Here is a 16,951-nt window from a genome sequence, read left to right as displayed (position 1 = left end):
GGGACTTACAATTCGAGGGGTAGAATATATATTCAATATATCCCGGGCCCGTTTATGGAAAGAGTTTTCAAACAGTAATGTCGTTTTTTTATTCAACAATTGTCGTTATTTTTATGTAAAAAAATGTACATACGTCATAGATGATACATACATCGAATAAAGAAGATTAAACCAAGGAAGTAATAGAGGTATATATTTTTTCTGTTAGGAAATATTATTTTGGTAACCTTTTCATAAAAGGGATAGATAACATTTTACTACTACGAAAAAATATTTATTTGTCACTAAAGTAATAGAAAATGCTAATAAGTATTTATCTTAAAACTAAAAATAAAAAGATGAATATGGTAAGCCGAATCCTAGCAATGCGTAATTAGCAATAGGAGGCTAATATTAACAGCGAATTCATATTTCAAAGGAAGAATATTTTCTAGAAAATATGAATCTTGTAAACAGGAAACAGAGAGCGACAACCAGAAGAAGACACGAAACAAAAACAGAGGAACAGAGGAAGTAATTAATGATTAATTAAAAAGAATCTGTGAATCCGGATTTTTATGAAGGAAGGAGACAGACGTGGAAGTAAGTTAATGACAAGTATATTGGCAACCTCTGCTCCATTCTCTCTCTCTCTCTCTTTCTCTGAGTCTCTGCTTTTTGGCCACCGAAATCTCGGACGCTATTTGCTAAACTCAAGGACAATAATACGAACAGCAAGCAAGAAGGAAAGAAGGAAAGAAAGAGCTCAAGCCCACCACCAACCCCTTCTCTCTGAAAAACACTTGTACTAATTTTATTTATAAATCAAAACCCTTCCTCATCATCCTCCTTATCATTTATCTCCTTCTTGTTCTTCCATTGATATTTAAAGGGTTTTTACTTATTATTATTTTTAAGTTATCCAAGCTTCAAAAGGAAGAGCAGCGAGTTCTAACATCAGACCCGGATCCGACATTGTCGGACCCATCCGCCCCATCTCATTCTCACTCTGCTTTTGCCCCATACTGGGTTTGGCTCTGTTTCTTGTTTCAGAGAGAGGGAGTTGAAGATACCATTCTGGCAATAAGGTAAGGCTGCGGCTTTTGACGATCTCTATCTATTTTTTGGTCATTGATTGCGTTAGATTTTCTGGCTTTTTGTCCAAAGTTTCCAATATTTAGTTTCATCTGTAAAGGCTCTCACTTTCCATATACTGCCTACATTTTTTTCTCAAAATTTTTTTGGGGACGTTTGCTTATCACAAGTTAGTAAATTTCATGGGATTCGTAATGGGATTGTGCTCTTTGGTTTCGAATTCATTTAGTTCTGTGATGCTAACTCTTTGTTGTCTGTTTTGATTTGTTTCATTTTCGTTCGTTGAGTTTTGTGTGTTCCTTGTTGTATTTCTTTCATTGCTTCTTCTTTCAAACGAAATGTCATATTTTTACACTTTTTATTGTCCTATTGATGGGAACGAATTCCTTTTCTCTTTTTAAAAACATTTAATTGTTATTATGGTTGCTTGCAATCCTATTCATTTGTCTTCTTTTACATCGTTGGAAGTGGGCCCTCTGCCGTTTCTTCTACCGTTTGCAATTTTAATATCTCTTTGGAAGTTAAAACAGGAGCTTCCTTGAAACTCAAAGGGTGCTATTCTTCTCTCTCTCCCCCCCTTCCCTTTATATTTATGTGTCTGTCAGTTTGGAAATTTATGAAAGAGATTGAGAATTGTTTTCTGGGTATGTAATTCTGAATATTTTTTTATATAGAATTTAAGCTCTGAAATTTCTGTCTTTCTTATTTATATAGCAGTGAGCTAATAGAATTTGCTTGATATGATATTGCTTAGTTAGCAGGGATATTCTTTTGAATTTTTCTGTTTCATATAACTTGTGAAATTTTCTCTGTTATTATTTATGTTCCAATTCTCAGATTAGATCAATTGTTTCAATGTTACTATTATGTGTCTTTTACTGTTTGCCTTTATTCAAATGAAATGTGAGCTAACAATGAAGATGTATTACTATAGTAGGATCCTAACTACTTGATCTAATATCATAGTAACATTTCATGACATATTAAGTTGGTAGCTGTTTATCTAAGAATTTATAATGATATTTTGAGTATAGTGATGAATAAGGGGGGAAAATATTGTTCAAGCCTCATCATATTCCTGAAGGTCATCAATTAAAATCACATTTGGAGTTTTCTTTTCTCATCCCTCCTTATTGAGTGATAGAAGTCTTCTGCAAAGAGGAGTTGTTAGATTTTACGGCCAAATGTGTCTTCTTATCTTAAACAGTGGCATTGATGGTATTTGTTTCTCTTACATCCTCACACCTATTATTTCTGCTTCTTCATGGAGCTAGAGAAGAAAAAAGATGACTTTTGTAGCCAATAGCAAGTACAGAGACTAAGGTTTGTTGAGTTGTTCTTGAGGTGGTTGTACTATCTTTTTGTTTTCTGGTCATGTTTATGTTCTAGTGAGCCAGAACTAAAGATTTGGGGCTTAAGATAGATAAGTGGCTTATCTATGGGACTGGGAAAGAGACAGCTCACTTTGTTTGAGAAAGTTTGAATCAGACATTTGATTTTTATGATGATTGCACAAATTTCATCTACAACTTGATTGAATAACTAGTGTAGTGCTTCAAGTTACCAGTCGTTTCTAACCAAGGTGCTTTCTGATAGTGTCACCATACTCATTAAACATAGAGACCTCTGTGTGTCATCCGTTTGATTCTAATAATTTCCAAGTGTTAAGTTGGTTAACTGGCCGAGCATTTGAGCCATCAATTACTGAAACAGTCTCATGATGAAAGAATTGATTGCGTTCTCATGATTATTTGTGATCATAGAAACTGCTTTTCAGAAATCCTTTATTCTTCTCTGATGTATTTTGTTTCAGTTATTCATTGTAGGCACACAAGTAGGAGGACTCGATGAAGGCATCGTTGTAGTTGGGACTTGCATGATTTAAAAGCTACAATGGGTGGTTGCATGTCAACCCCATCCAAAACAATTAAATCACGGAAAAAACACAGTCAACGGGTCATCAAACGCCATAGAAAGGCAACCTGCTCTGCTTCAGATGGTACCAAGAAAAGAAATACCAGTTTCAACAAAATATATAGTGATGCAGGAGCTCGCGTGAGTGACTATGCTGTCAGTGAGTTTGTTCATGTGGACTTTGAGAATGGTGCAACAACTACTCACAGAAGATCTAAGGTTTCTAATTCAACATTCCATCTCACCCAGCTACAATGGAACCACAGTCAATATGATGCAAATGGTGTGTGCTCTCTTTCATCAGATTTCAACTATCTTTCAATTTCAACCAATAGTGCTGACAAGAAAATTCATAGCTCTTGAATCTCATATTTTGAAAGTTATTCGTTTGCAGTAATTTGCCAAGAGGAAGCTTGGTTTGACTCAGTGAGTATTTTGGAGTCTGATTCGGATGATGATTTTATCAGTATACATGGAGGTATTGGCCATCAGCCTGTACCTACATATTACAGAATGAAAGCCTAGTGGTCTTGTTTGATTGCAAAACGTCATTTCTACTGAAGTAATTTTTCTTGAGTTGCTTATTGGAAAAGGATTTTGTTTTGTTTTCTTAATTTTCTTCTTTTATTCTACAGATGGTTTTCCATTAGCAAGCAATCCAATTGGGAATATCTCAAGTGGCCAAGTACTTCAGTACGAAAGATCTGCTCGCTTTGTTGATAATGGGTGTAAGTATGAAGAATACCAAAGCTATATGAAAATAGATGGAGGTAAATCAGATAAAATCACAGGCAAAGATGAACGCAGGGAATCAAATCGGTTTTCACTTATTAGTACCCAGGGCTATGAGCTTTCACGCTTAGGGAAGGGTGATGAAGTTTGTAGTAAGAGGAAGAATATATTAGATCACTCTTATGGAAGCTTTAAAGGACTTAGAGAGGATGGACGTGATTCTAATGAAAAAATTCAAGACAATGCCCTGAAATCCGGCTTATCTCGATTGGCACCTTCTGTAAGTTTCAACGATAAGATTCTAAGTGCACAGAGTTTGGTTCCGCAGTCCCAGAGAAAGCCATCAGCAGTGTTCAGGCTTTCTTTTAAAAGGAGATCCTGTGATGCAGAAGAAACCATTGAAGAATGTAAGTATTCAAATAGTTCAATTTTCTTTGAATAGAAAGAAAACTTAGGATATTGGGATTGATGTACATGTATATTACTGAACATTTCAATGATATATCCACAGGTCAATCAAAAAGGTTTCTGTATCGGCCTAGACCAGGATATATCATTCCATGTTGTAGAGTAGAGAAGCCGACTTCAGGATCTTGGTCTGAGATTCCACCCTCAACTTTTAAACTCCGTGGCGAGAACTATTTCAAGTATGACTTTGGTTTTTTCTTTTGTCAAAACCAGCCTGAACTAAATTTAGACATTTGCAACTAATTACTCTGTTTTGCCTTACTAATGATAATATTATTTTCTGTTGGTCTACCATCTAGAGATAAACGAAAGTCACCTGCTTCGAACTACAGTCCATATACTCCAATAGGTGTTGATGTGTTTGTATGCCCCAAAAAGATACATCACATTGCCCAGCATCTTGAGCTTCCCAATGTGAAAGCAAACGGAAAAGTGCCTCCACTCCTCATTGTAAACATACAGGTATTTTTTTTTAGAATTGATTTATCTTGTTATGTTTTGTTTGTTATATTTTTGGCAATATCTAATGATATTGCTCTGCGCCTGTTGCAGTTGCCTAGTTATCCTGCTGCAATGTTTCTTGGTGATAGTGATGGAGAGGGGATGAGTCTTGTAATGTATTTCAAAGTTTCTGAGAATTTTGATAAAGACATCTCTCCTCAATTCCAGGACAGCATCAAGGTAACTTCATTTTGTATGCAACTTCATCCATTTGGATAGGCATGTACTTTATTCTGATTTACTCTCCTTGATGGAAATGTGATCTTATGTTCTATTGGAACACTCACTCTCTTGATATATTTGAATGATGCTTCAGAAAATGGTTGATGATGAGACGGAAAAAGTTAAAGGATTTGCAAAGGACTCCACTGTACCTTTTAGAGAAAGACTAAAGATCTTGGCTGGGGTGGTAAATCCTGAGGATCTCGGTCTGAGTTCTACTGAGAAGAAGCTTGTACATGCATATAATGACAAACCAGTTCTTTCACGCCCCCAGCACAATTTTTACAAGGTAAACATTGAACATTTATGTTGCTGAGTGTTAAGATGATGAAGCCTAAAAACCATGTTGTTTGACTTTATCAAGCTCTCTCACATGCAGGGTCCTAACTACTTTGAGATTGATCTGGACATTCATAGCTTCAGCTACATATCAAGGAAGGGTCTCGAATCGTTTCGAGAACGTCTAAAAAACGGAATACTGGATTTCGGTTTAACTATCCAGGTAACCAGAAATCTTGTTATATTTTTCTCTTGGTTTGGCAGAAAACTGTGTTCATGATCTGACTATCGGGTTTGCTTGTTGTAGGCACAAAAACAGGAAGAGTTGCCAGAGCAAGTGCTGTGTTGTATGAGACTGAACAAGATAGATTTTGTAGATCATGGCCAAATTCCCGGTCTAGTGACCCTTGATGATGAATGAATCATGATCAAGATGCATGCAGGGCATGACGTGAAATTGGTGATCAAGAGATGCCCCTTCTGTAAATCAAAGAAAAGAAGATCTTTATACCCCATGAAAGTGTTCCTTTATACCCGTTTCTATAATCATGATTAGCGTTGTACAATTAAATTAAAGGGTATATTACTGGTGATAATCTGCTTAGGATTTAGGAGTGTTACTTACTAGGACTAGGTTTAATATCGGAATCACTTGTACTACTCTATAATTTCTCCAATATAATAATGTGGTTACATATCAACGGAGATGGTACTTATATTGCATTTTATCTTATATTCGGAAAAATAAAATCACATTCCAAATTTGAATTCAGGACAAAACACGATGGTGACCAAAAATACATTTTTATCCTATGTTATATGGTTCATATAGTTCATACATACCCAACCAGATCACCGATAAATAATTGAACAAATGCATAAGAAATCATATTATAATTTCTTGATAATTTTCGTTTGGTTTTTAAGAATATAATTTCTTGATCTTTTTATTTATCTCACATGTTTTAAAATTTAAATTACCATTTTCCACCCCATTACAATTTCAGTTGATAAAAACTCATAAATTAGAAACATTTAAAAAAATAAGAAAAAACATTTTTATCTTGCAATATGCAAGGGCATATAAGGAAATTTGATTGATTTATTTATTTCCGAAAAAGAAAAAACAGAGATTAGGGTTATGAGGGTATAAATAAAAGAGCGGAAGACGCAGGCAGAAGAAAAGTGCCCGAGGCCGAGCGCTCCCCTCTTAAGGAAGAGGCGGCGTGGTATTCCACGGGAGAGGTTTTAATCGTGGCGCACGTTAGTGCGTTGGGCACACATTAACAACCAACTTCTTACTTTAAGGGTTGCGTTTGGGGCTCCATGGCCGCTCTGCTGCTCTAGTTTTTGCAGCATCAGCGATCTGTTTGCCCTACATTATTTCTTCGCCTTTTTTTCTTTTTCAAAACCAAATTTCTGGCTTCTGAATCTATAAACATTATTTAAATTTGTTTTTTTTTAATTCCCTCTTTGTTTTTGTTTTCCCCTATGCGATCTGAGTTCATCGACCATGGTCTCATATTTTAATTGCCCATAAATTATTTCTCTTTTTTATTTTTATTTGTTTTGGCTTGAGTTTCCTTTTTATTTTTCGTAATTTCTTCACCCATTTATGAATAGCTTTTTTTAATTATGAATTTGAGTATAGAAAAATTGTCCATCCGTAATTAATAATTTTTTAAAAAATATTGTTGATGATAAATTAAGATAAATGTGGAAATAAGAATCACAAATAACACCTATAAAACTTAATAATATTTTAAAACTTTTCTGTTGATAATGTGCCACTATGGTTAGGTTACCCAAAAAAAAAAATCAAATTGAAAAAATAATTAATTAATTAATTTAACACCTATAAAGGGCGAAATGGTCAGCTAAGTGATCAGAGGCGAGCTGTGTAGCTTATGAAAAAGTGATTTGGGTTGCCAAACGTTTGCTGCATTGTGTATGGTGTTGTTGTACATCTGTATAAATTTTATGCCTTTTCTCTGTTTATGATGATACAAAGGGTTTGAGGTGCCCAGCAGAAATTTGTCATTTGAGCTCCAATTATACTCGAGGGTTGATGATGAACTTGATTCAACAAGCATTGCCAGCTCTTGCACCATTTCTCTGCACATATATAAGTTCCATGCACGACACATTCGCCTTTTCCGTGGCATACGCTGCATAATAAAACTATTTGTACCACATTTGCCAGCTACGTATCTCGTATCTCATAAAGCCACTTGTAATGCCTGGGGTTCTACCTCTGAAACAAATATGACGAGTAATGTGATAAGTAATATGGTACATGTGTACCTCTTTAAGCTCTACCATGATCAAGACTTGTCTGCGTACCTCTTTCAAACCTTGATCTGCGAGCTGCATGGCGTATATGGCTTTCATTCCTCCGCAAGTGTTCATCCACTCTACACGGTTGGGAAAATAGCGGCCCCGAATACTCAATTACATGCTTCTCTTCATCAATGGAATCCTAATACATTGTTAAAGGATAAGTCATAAAAAGAGCGTTTTGGGTAAATCGTATCAAAGATGATGACTGTGTCCTTGGTCCTTACCATGTCGTTTCCTGTATCTTCTGATTCATCTGCCCTGCAAAGTTCAGATGTATCGAAAGTTCTGAGCTTCCGCATTGCAATCTTGGAAGTTCCATTCCCTTGTCTGGTAAAGTCAAATGCACTCTTTGCAAAATTTGTATCCAGTGCACTGAATTGGCTTTTAGACCCATCTGAAACTGCGGATTTTGTACCATCCTCATTTCGCCTTTTTGCCCATGTAAAGCCACTTGCTGCTGAGATTTGTGCACCAGAAGATAATGTACTATCTCCCTGGGATGTGTTCAACTCGCAATTCTCTGAAACTGTATCGAACGACGGTTTTAGAGACTCTCGGCGCAGAAGACCTCCTTTTGCCCTCAAGATAAGTGGGTTGCTACGAGCAGATTGAGTATTATCATCTTGCTCATCCTGCACAGTCAAGGATAAATCATTCAGTTAAAACTGGCTTGCTTCTTGCTTCTTCCTTCTATAACACAAAAACACAGATACACATGCATGAATAGAGATAGAGAAACACCTCTTTTGGTGCTAACTTAGCGGAATTATTTGACTCTTGCAAGGTCTTACGAACTCTCCTTGGCTTCCTTGATGTCTCTCGAGCTCGAATACCAGGCCTTTTCCTGACAACACAAGTTATTCAACACAATTAAGTTGTCAGAGAATGTAGAAATGCAGTCATCTAAGTACCCCATAATTAACTGCAGCATTAAAGCATTGTCTTAATGTATGAAGTATTATACATTTGAATCCGGTTCTCAGTAAACTTCATGACTCAAAACAGAAATACCTGAGTCCTATAGATAGATCTGAACCACAACCTCAATTGAAATGTTTATGAATGAAGAATTTACCTTTGCGAGTCTTCACGACTTTTGGCATCCATTTCTTTGGTAGGAGGATACTTAGGCAAATGAGAGGGATCACATGCATAAGGCCTTGTTCTGAAGTACTGGAGGAAAATATCCATGATAAAGAATTGAATCAGCAAAGTTAGAACTTCTGTTAGCTTTAAGAATGTCTCTTTAAACAATGTCCAAAGGATTTGCCATGTACAACTACTTAGGAAAGCTAACTTGTGCCAATGTTTTGAGCTCTATATTGAAATTCAGAATTTTTGCATTGAAGAAGATGTTTCTACAGAGATCATGTTTTCATAACCATTACCTCAGCCATAAGGGCAGAGGAGGCAGTCCCGCGCTTGTAAGGTTCTACTGAAAGAAGATTTTCTAGCATGTCCACTGCAGTTGTCGGAAATTCTGTACACCTCTCCCTAAGAGAACTCTCATAAGAATACTGAGGTTTAAACATGGTTGCATGAGGAAGCTTTGACGCTTTCCAGTATTCTTCTGGTGGAGAGCCACAAAGCTTGAAAATTTTGTGTAATTGTTCAACCTGTAAAATGAGAGGGTGGTTGTTAACTTCATCTGTCAGATAAGTACAATCTCGAAGTATCATAGTCCCTTGGAAATTAAATAAAACAGCATGAGAGTCTGTTAAGTGCTAGAAACTGAGACGCTAGTTATTAACTTCATCTTGAATTCTAAATGCCATATTGCTTATGAGGATTGTATATTAGCATACAATAAGGCAAAGGTTTTATAAATACATAAACAGAGGAGCATTGTGCTTACCTCAGTTCTCCCTTTAAGGATAGGCTTCCCAAGAAAAAGTTCTGCGAATACACAGCCGACACTCCATAGATCCACAGATACTCCATACTCTGTTGCCCCCATCAGAAGCTCAGGTGGACGATACCACAAGGTCACCACACGACTGGTCAGCGGTTGCTTGTTCTTGGAGTTAACGACATTCGCCAATCCAAAATCTCCCAACTTTAGAATCCCGTCATTGTTTACCAAAATATTTGATGCTTTGATGTCTCGATGCATAATGCCTCTTAAATGACAGTGCTCGACTGCAGATAATAGCTGCCTCATATAACATTTAATCTACAGAAACAAAATTGAACCAAAATTATTGACTTGTATGGTAGAGAAAAAGAAGAATGTTTTGACAAAGTTGTCTACTTGTACTGCAGAAAATGCTTTGATAACAAATACTGTTTCTGCAAAACTTGCTAAAGGAAAGGAATTAAGCAAGAATCTAACCTGCATATCACTGAATTTGATGTCAGAACTAGCTACTAGTCCAGCAAGATCGTGTTCCATGTACTCAAATACGAGGTATATGCTACTCGATGATTGAGATGTTATTATCCCCTCCAATTTCATGATGTTTGGATGATCAAGCCTACGAAGAATCATAATTTCTCGTGCCATAAACCTAATGCTCTCCGGCTGATAATTGTCAAAACGCACTTTCTTGAGTGCAAGAATCCTCCCTGTTTCAACTTGGCGTGCTCGAAACACGCTGCTGTACGTACCTTGTCCAATCTAAATGCACACAAGCAATTGGAAAGAACTATTGTCAAAAATCAATAAACTGTAAGCAAATGCAAGATTCAAAACAATGTGGGCAGAGAATCAGCTATATATAGCACATTTCAAAAACTAACATGCATGTGAGGCCATAATCATAATGATTCACTTGGTATTGAATTACACCAAAACAAAAATCTCATTGCAAGATTTTGAAGACTTGTACATTTAAACAAACTAAAGATGGGAACTTTCAATTTGAATTGAATCAATCAGATAGCCAATTCATTGGCAAATATTGGATGTAGAAAACATCAGCCTGGAATCTAATGTGATAGTTGTACAAAAAAAGAAGCAAAAGAACAGAGCATGAGTTGCCAAAGGTGTTACCTTCTCCAACTTCTCATAAGAATCAGCTTGGAGGGGGACCCAGCCATAAATGGCTTCACCGGCAGCGGCGCTGAGCCAGGAGGGCCAACCGGCGGCGACTTGCTCAGCCTCCAAAGACGATCGATTAGAAAAACCCAACCGGAAGCTAAAACCGCTGCCTTTCCCGCCATTATGACTATTGTGACTATTATAACTATTTAGAGACCCCTCCTTCTCCTTCTTTGGCTTCTTCAACTGAATCAACTCTCTGCTCCGATCCTCCGACTTGTCCTGATGTTGAATGTCCTTCTTACTGTTGGTTTTCTTAAATTCGGAAGAATTTGAATTAGACTTAGATTTTGATTTGGATTTGGATCGGTTGATTTTGCTGTTGTTATTGGTGGTGGTGGCGCCGCTGTTCTTCAGGGAAGAAGAAGAAGGCTCCAGAACGACGGAGCCATTGTAGGCCACGGCGGCCGAGTACTCGAAACAAGGAGACTCCGAGGCAGCCGCCCGCTTCGAGCTGATGCAACCCATTCACCGCCGCCAAATCCCGCCAGCATCGATCGATCGGAAAAATGTGGGGTGGCGGAAGATCGACGGCCGAGATCGGGAGATGGGTCGATAAAGGGAGGTTACTCCTACAGCATTACGAGCTCAAAAATGGGTTTGCATACGAAGCCAAAATTGGGGGAGGGACAATAATGGGAGGCTTAAGCCCTCGGGAGAAAACAGAGTCGCCATTTTTGGGTGGTTTTTTAGGTGTTTCCAATGAGTCCTCGGTTTTTGCGAAATGTGCGGGAGGATTATGAGGATGCAATGACCAACGGTCCGCAACCAAAGGAGGACAATTACAGAAAGAGAAAGAGACGACGACAGACAACAACATTGATTTCTACATATACATGCGTGGGTCCTAACCTGTTTCTTCATCTTTCTCTTTCTTTGTGTCTTTTTTGCTTTGCTCTCATTTTTATTTTATATTTTTTTTGGTTTTGTAATTTTACAAAAAAGGAAAAGATGGGATGTTGGTTGTTCTGTTTTTATTTTCTACCATTTGTTGCTTTCATGGTTTGGTGTTTGGTTGGACAAATGGACACAGTCGCACAGAGACACTGAGAAACAGGGAGAGAGAAAGAGAGAAACTAAGAAACTTTAAAGAGAGAAAGCGAGTGAGTTGTGGAGTTTGTGTCATGACTGTCATTCATGGGGTGAGAGGTGAGGGTGGTGATGGTGGTTGCAGGCCAACTGCCCAACAGCCCCACTGCACTGCATGATTGTATATCCAGAAACAGAGTAGATATTATTAGTTTTTTGGAACCCTCCCCTGTTTTTTTGTACATGCTATTCATTTTGGATCTTCGGCTCCACTTTAGACTGAAAAAAGTAATAAACAAATAAATAAAAAAGGCCCCACCTTCCTAATCCACATCAAATTGTTTCTGTATAATATAGCTCTCTGTTACCGATTCAATGAACTCAGTTTATGTTTGATATAAACTTTGGACCAAAGTACATTTGGATAAAGAACTTTGGTATGTCGGTCATTGTTCCTCCAAACAACTGGTCAACATTTTGTTTGAAGGCTGCGCTAAATTTATGAGTTGGGGTGTCACAACAATTTCTAAAATTAGTCGTTTCTTTTCTCAATTATGCAAATATGTGCTACGCAGTGTTTTAAAAGAGGCTGAAGTATACGAAGAAGAACACAAGACACTTGATCCGTTTGATATACAAGTAAATTAGAGCTCGTTTAAGAGTGATTTTGGTCGTTTGGGAGTGATTTTGGGAGGAACAAAATCACTTATGGCGATAAAAACCACCCCCATATTTCTCCATATAATCACTTTAAATAGTTTTAAAGTGATTTTATGAAGAAATACATGAGAAGTGATTTTCTCCATAATCGCTTAAAATCACTTCAAATGATTATTTGCCTATTTAAAATCACTCCTAAACAAGTAGTTAGAGCTATTAATTTTAAATCTTTCTTTGTTGCTTCCAAATGCATGGTTGTAAACTTTTGTGATATGGTTTTCGAAACAAACATGACGATGCAATTAAAACTTGGATCTCTAACCAAATCATGGAAACCAAACTTATTCGATATGTGAAGCCACATCTTCAATGTGCAGGCAGTCAACATACAAACAAAGATCATATGGCAGATGAGTTGGCCCGCCTCCTCAACTTTTTGCTTTGTGCCAGTCATAAAACAGCCCACATAGGCATGTACCCAAAAGTAAAAACAGCACATAAACGCAGAGAAGTAATAAACAGGATGAAGAACAGCCAGTCAGCCAGCCTTGCTTTGTGCCGGTCAAAAAACAGCCCACGAAAAGAAGCCCACATAAGCAGAAATAAACAAGACTAAGAATATATTAAAAGTAAATTTATACATGAGTAGGTATACTTGTATTCCCATTTCAGTGTGAAATAATTCTATACGACCCTATTTCTGCATTCAAATTTACAAATCATGTAGGGCCTACAGCAAAACTTTCTGCATTTTATCAAAACAGATCACACACCAGCAACAATCACCACGCAAAAACCTCTCTAGGCCTTTCTTTATTTTCTGTATTCATTCATTTTGCACAATGTTAGTTGGTTGGACTTGACTGCTCACCTTTACTTCCATAATCAATTTCAGCGGAGCATTTTACACAAAGATTTGCTCTTCTTTTAGCTGTAGAAGTACTGGTCTCTGGTCATTGTTTCCAAATTCTCTCCCTTTAAGAAGGGGATGCTTCTCTGCCACAACCGCCAGTGGTTTTAACTGTGATACATTGTTATTGGCTGTGTTGTGGCTGCTGTTTCTAGCTGCTGGAACATCATGGTTATGTTTCCCCTCGTATGTAGTGATGACAGCTTTGGGGTCAGTGGAAGCTCTCTCAACATGCTTACGGACATTGCACCCCGCATAAGTGCATTTGTAATAGCTTCTGTTAACGCACTTGTATCAGAAACGATGCTCATAATAAGGAAACCATATCTCAAGTAGAAAGAAAAATATTAGAGAATAAATTATTCACATATTGTTTAAAGGTATGCTAGGCAAGTGACTCTCTAAGATCAGAAAGTAATTGTTCCTTAATTAATGGCTTGCTCCACATCAGTAATCGAGAGTTTATCCCACACCTCAAAAGTTAATTTCTAAGTCCAATGGTTCATGATTTTACCTCCATCTATCAAATAGGATACACAATAAAAGAAAGTGTGAAGAATTTTTAGAAAACTTTATATCCTTTTTTAACTGGGGCCAAAAATGATGCCATCCTAATGCTTAATTTATAGGATCTTAAATATAAACATGTCAGAAACAATTTAGAGAAACCATCCTAATTCCATTTGCATAATGCAATCAGTAGAACTGAAAATAAGCAAAGATTCATATGGAGAAAGTTTCCACCTTGGATGAGGATTCCCTTTGACCACCTTCTGTCCATACTTGCGCCACCTGTAGCCATCATCTAGAAGATCGACTTCACTCCTTGTTTGCACAATGATTTTTGGTTCTGTCACTGTCTTGTGTGACAAAGCTACCTCAGATGCCCCAACATCTATGTTCCTGCACTCCCAGACAAGGAGATTTTAACGTTAAGACGAAACAGAGGAGAAAGTATCCTGTGATTACATGAAATGATTGGTTTTGAAAATACCTTCTCTTTGGATTTGGTTCATCAGCATCCCCCTCTTCTCTAATTTCCCCATCGCGTAGCTCTTCACTGTCACTTGCCCCTGGTAACTGTCCAGGAGCAGCTTGAGTAGATTCTTGATGCCTCTCGGGCATTGAGTGAGAAGCTATATTTTCACTAGACCCGTTTGAATCTCCAACCAATCTTTGTAATCCATTTTCAGGCCTAGGCTGCGAATGCAAGTGTCCATTCAGATCACCACCATCTTTTCCACGTTTAGGTTGAGGGGCTTCATGGTTATGCTGCCCTTTGTATATAATCTCAGTTATTTCGCCATTAGGAGAACGCTCCACTTTCTTTTTGACAGGGCAATTCAGATGTGTGCATTTGTAGTAACTTCGAGGATACTCACTGCCCTTAACCTGCTTCTGCCCATATTTCCGCCAGTTGTAGCAATCATCTGCAGGCCTATCAGTGGCCACAGATGAAGGTTGGTATTTCCTATCAGAATGAGAGGCCTCGGATGATTGCCTCATGGAACTTCTATGGTCAGATGTTGAAGGTAATGTCTGCTGTTGAGATGCTTCATTGGGCATTATGGATGGATGATATGCCTGTGGCTCTGTGGGAGCTCCTACTGACGAAGGTTGATATTCAGCTTGCATATGCATACGAGATTGGGCTAGTGCAGTAACCTGCGCCAAGGCCTGCTGGTGTGATATTCCAAATGGACTCTGCACCAATATGAGGAAAAATTCATGAATACCTGATGCTAATACAAGTCATCCAACTTCAGAAATCATACTATATTGCATAGAAAGACAATATGGTACGAAGCACCAATAACAACATATGTTCCATATGGTCTGTCGCCAATACATCAATATATTGAATGGCTTAGTTATGTAGATCACCTCTTTATCAGCTTCAAGGTTCTATATGTTTAACCATAGTTGAAGGAGCCTTTAACAAATGTTACACGATGCCGAGTAGAAAAGATACTTACCTAAGCAAAATTTTGACTTTTGACAATATGTAACCTGTAATAGGGGCATGCACATACACACACATGACACAACAAACTAAACAAATTCGTCCACCAAAATTGGTCACGATTGTATCTTTAAAGTCCCATGCTACCCATGTGTCCTTTTTATATGAGACACATCATAGTTAGCAATCCTTAATCGGGGATTCTAACCACAGAGCAAGAATAAACTTATGACCGGAGTGAAATAATACAAACTAGGACCAACACTCAGGGAAAATAGGCATTAATTTTGTTGCGGCTATAAATGCACGATTTTCACACAGTTTTTGTGAATGGCAGAACCTGAGGGCCTGATTTGTTGTTGGATGGTAGTTGATTTCTTCAAACTTTCCTTGTATACAATATAATTATGTGAAGAAATCCATCATTTCTTCAAACTTTCCTTGTATACAACACAATTTTGGGAAGAAATTCATTATTTTGCATGGGGTATCAGGAAGGGCCAGCCATTATCATCAAAACAAAATTGTTGTAAAGAAAGCACCTTTGACCAGCCCATCATTGAGTAATAGCTTCTGTTAATACTCAACAACCACCCCAATCATATCCTCAACCCACAAATGTACACCCTTTGAGCACAAGAAGCATTCCACAAGTACAAAAGAAGCACCTTTGACCAACCCATGTTCACAAAATCACACAAGTACATAACCATTGATCAACAGTTACTAATCAAACACACACAAATACCGAAAAAACAGAGCACACCCAGTATTAAATATAGCAGTTGGAGAGCTTTTGTAAACTTACCGTAGGTGAAAAGAAGCCAGGTGAGTTAAGCAACCCAGAGGGACTCAATCCAGGTGGAACAGTGAACAATGGCGACCGAGCCACCATCAAATTCATAGGCCTACTCTGCTTAAACCCAGAATTGTTCTCACCGCCATTTTCAGAGCCTCCTTCTAATTGGGCCGAACCATCAACTGGGTTTTCGTTAAATTGGATTGGCCTTGTGGAACCCATAGGCGAGCCCATGGCTCCGGCCAGGAGCTGAGAGAAGGACCTGTACTCTGAGTCAGGGTATGTGTCGGGGAAGAAGCTTGAGACCAGGGTCATCGGACCCGGGCTGGCTCCAGATCCGCCGCTGAAAAGGGCCTCGGCGGAAGGCCTCGGTGGCAGTGTTATGACTGGTCTTTGCGGTTGGGGTGATGCTGAAACTGAGACTCTCTCAGAGTCTTGGTTTTTGGCCATTGATGCTATATCAAGGAAGCACCTTTTTTCTCTGTCTCTGTCCGAAACCCTCTGTTTTATCTATCTCTCTGTAACTCTCAGTTTTTCTCTCTCTATTCCCGTGTTTCTTCTGCAACTGGTTTGTGTTGTGTTGCTTGGTTTTGCTCTTCAGAAAATTAGTTGGGTTTTTGGTGGTTTCGTGCTATCCTGAATTTTCAAGTGGAAAGTCCACGGAGCAGAAAATTGACAATGACAATTTTCTTTGTTTTTAAATTTTTTTAAATTTTTTTTAAATTCTTTTTGCTTTGTAATGTTTTTATTTAGAGGCTGTTTAGTTAATTCCAAATGGCAAATTGCTCCAAAGTGAAATTCAGACAGAGACAGATAGACATATAGATGGGACTTTAATCTTTGTTTGCCCTTCATGACCGGCATCTGGGTCATGACAAGGGATGCCCAACACAACGAAACATTAACGCAATAGACTCTGTCTATGGATGTTAAGCTTAGCTACTCTTTGCCTTTAACCACTCCTTTTTATTGTTTTTTCTTTTCTATAATAGGAACTCCTTGTATTGTTTGTGACTATCC

The 16,951-nt window shown here is 37.9% G+C and overlaps 3 protein-coding genes across 4 annotated transcripts; 1 reads left to right on the top strand and 2 right to left on the bottom strand.

Annotated features, from left to right (window-relative positions):
• The first annotated feature begins 549 nt into the window (after positions 1–549).
• On the top strand, positions 550–5,891 carry LOC110755587 (DUF1336 family protein (DUF1336)). Of its 2 annotated transcripts, none has more exons than XM_021956816.2 (10): positions 550–1,067; positions 2,888–3,271; positions 3,383–3,466; positions 3,624–4,127; positions 4,232–4,367; positions 4,488–4,650; positions 4,741–4,869; positions 5,006–5,200; positions 5,291–5,413; positions 5,498–5,891. In XM_021956816.2, the coding sequence occupies exons 2-10, from the start codon at positions 2,968–2,970 to the stop codon at positions 5,609–5,611; spliced, it is 1,752 nt and encodes a 583-aa protein (XP_021812508.2). In that variant the 5' UTR covers positions 550–1,067; positions 2,888–2,967; the 3' UTR covers positions 5,612–5,891. The 2 variants fall into 2 exon arrangements, with proteins under 2 accessions (XP_021812508.2, XP_021812509.2); XM_021956817.2 differs by lacking the exon at positions 550–1,067 and adding an exon at positions 1,596–1,718.
• Positions 5,892–7,091: 1,200 nt separating this feature from the next.
• LOC110755552 (cyclin-dependent kinase C-2 C-like) lies at positions 7,092–11,370 on the bottom strand. The gene is made up of 9 exons (XM_021956780.2): positions 10,523–11,370; positions 9,863–10,147; positions 9,386–9,703; positions 8,919–9,146; positions 8,606–8,703; positions 8,272–8,374; positions 7,755–8,162; positions 7,534–7,669; positions 7,092–7,444 (listed from the first exon to the last, which is right to left on the bottom strand). Exons 1-9 carry the CDS (start codon positions 11,036–11,038, stop codon positions 7,410–7,412), a joined length of 2,127 nt encoding a protein of 708 aa, XP_021812472.1. The 5' UTR covers positions 11,039–11,370; the 3' UTR covers positions 7,092–7,409.
• A 1,482-nt stretch (positions 11,371–12,852) lies between these two features.
• LOC110755553 (putative WRKY transcription factor 3) lies at positions 12,853–16,543 on the bottom strand. Its single transcript, XM_021956781.2, has 4 exons — positions 15,941–16,543; positions 14,164–14,873; positions 13,914–14,072; positions 12,853–13,446 (listed from the first exon to the last, which is right to left on the bottom strand). The coding sequence occupies exons 1-4, from the start codon at positions 16,379–16,381 to the stop codon at positions 13,164–13,166; spliced, it is 1,593 nt and encodes a 530-aa protein (XP_021812473.1). The 5' UTR covers positions 16,382–16,543; the 3' UTR covers positions 12,853–13,163.
• Between the last annotated feature and the right edge of the window lie 408 nt (positions 16,544–16,951).

The sequence above is a fragment of the Prunus avium genome, chromosome 3, assembly GCF_965620075.1.
Source record: "Prunus avium chromosome 3, drPruAviu1.hap1.1, whole genome shotgun sequence".
NCBI lineage: Eukaryota > Viridiplantae > Streptophyta > Magnoliopsida > Rosales > Rosaceae > Prunus > Prunus avium.
The sequence above is the reverse complement of the archived record's forward strand: the minus strand, read 5'-3'. Positions and strand labels throughout refer to the sequence as shown.

What these genes read in the sequence shown, in the direction of transcription:
- LOC110755587 (XM_021956816.2), top strand. Translation starts at nt 2,968, where the DNA reads ATGGGTGGTTGCATGTCAACCCCATCCAAAACAATTAAATCACGGAAA. An exon ending in CAGTCAATATGATGCAAATG is followed by an intron (nt 3,272 to 3,382) that starts GTGTGTGCTCTC and finishes ATTCGTTTGCAG; the next exon opens with TAATTTGCCAAGAGGAAGCT. An exon ending in CGTGGCGAGAACTATTTCAA is followed by an intron (nt 4,368 to 4,487) that starts GTATGACTTTGG and finishes TCTACCATCTAG; the next exon opens with AGATAAACGAAAGTCACCTG.
- LOC110755552 (XM_021956780.2), bottom strand. Translation starts at nt 11,038, where the DNA reads ATGGGTTGCATCAGCTCGAAGCGGGCGGCTGCCTCGGAGTCTCCTTGT. An exon ending in CTTATGAGAAGTTGGAGAAG is followed by an intron (nt 10,148 to 10,522) that starts GTAACACCTTTG and finishes GTGTGCATTTAG; the next exon opens with ATTGGACAAGGTACGTACAG. An exon ending in AGTCGTGAAGACTCGCAAAG is followed by an intron (nt 8,375 to 8,605) that starts GTAAATTCTTCA and finishes TTGTGTTGTCAG; the next exon opens with GAAAAGGCCTGGTATTCGAG.
- LOC110755553 (XM_021956781.2), bottom strand. Translation starts at nt 16,381, where the DNA reads ATGGCCAAAAACCAAGACTCTGAGAGAGTCTCAGTTTCAGCATCACCC. An exon ending in CTGGCTTCTTTTCACCTACG is followed by an intron (nt 14,874 to 15,940) that starts GTAAGTTTACAA and finishes ATATTGGTGCAG; the next exon opens with AGTCCATTTGGAATATCACA. An exon ending in AAAGGGAATCCTCATCCAAG is followed by an intron (nt 13,447 to 13,913) that starts GTGGAAACTTTC and finishes GTGCGTTAACAG; the next exon opens with AAGCTATTACAAATGCACTT.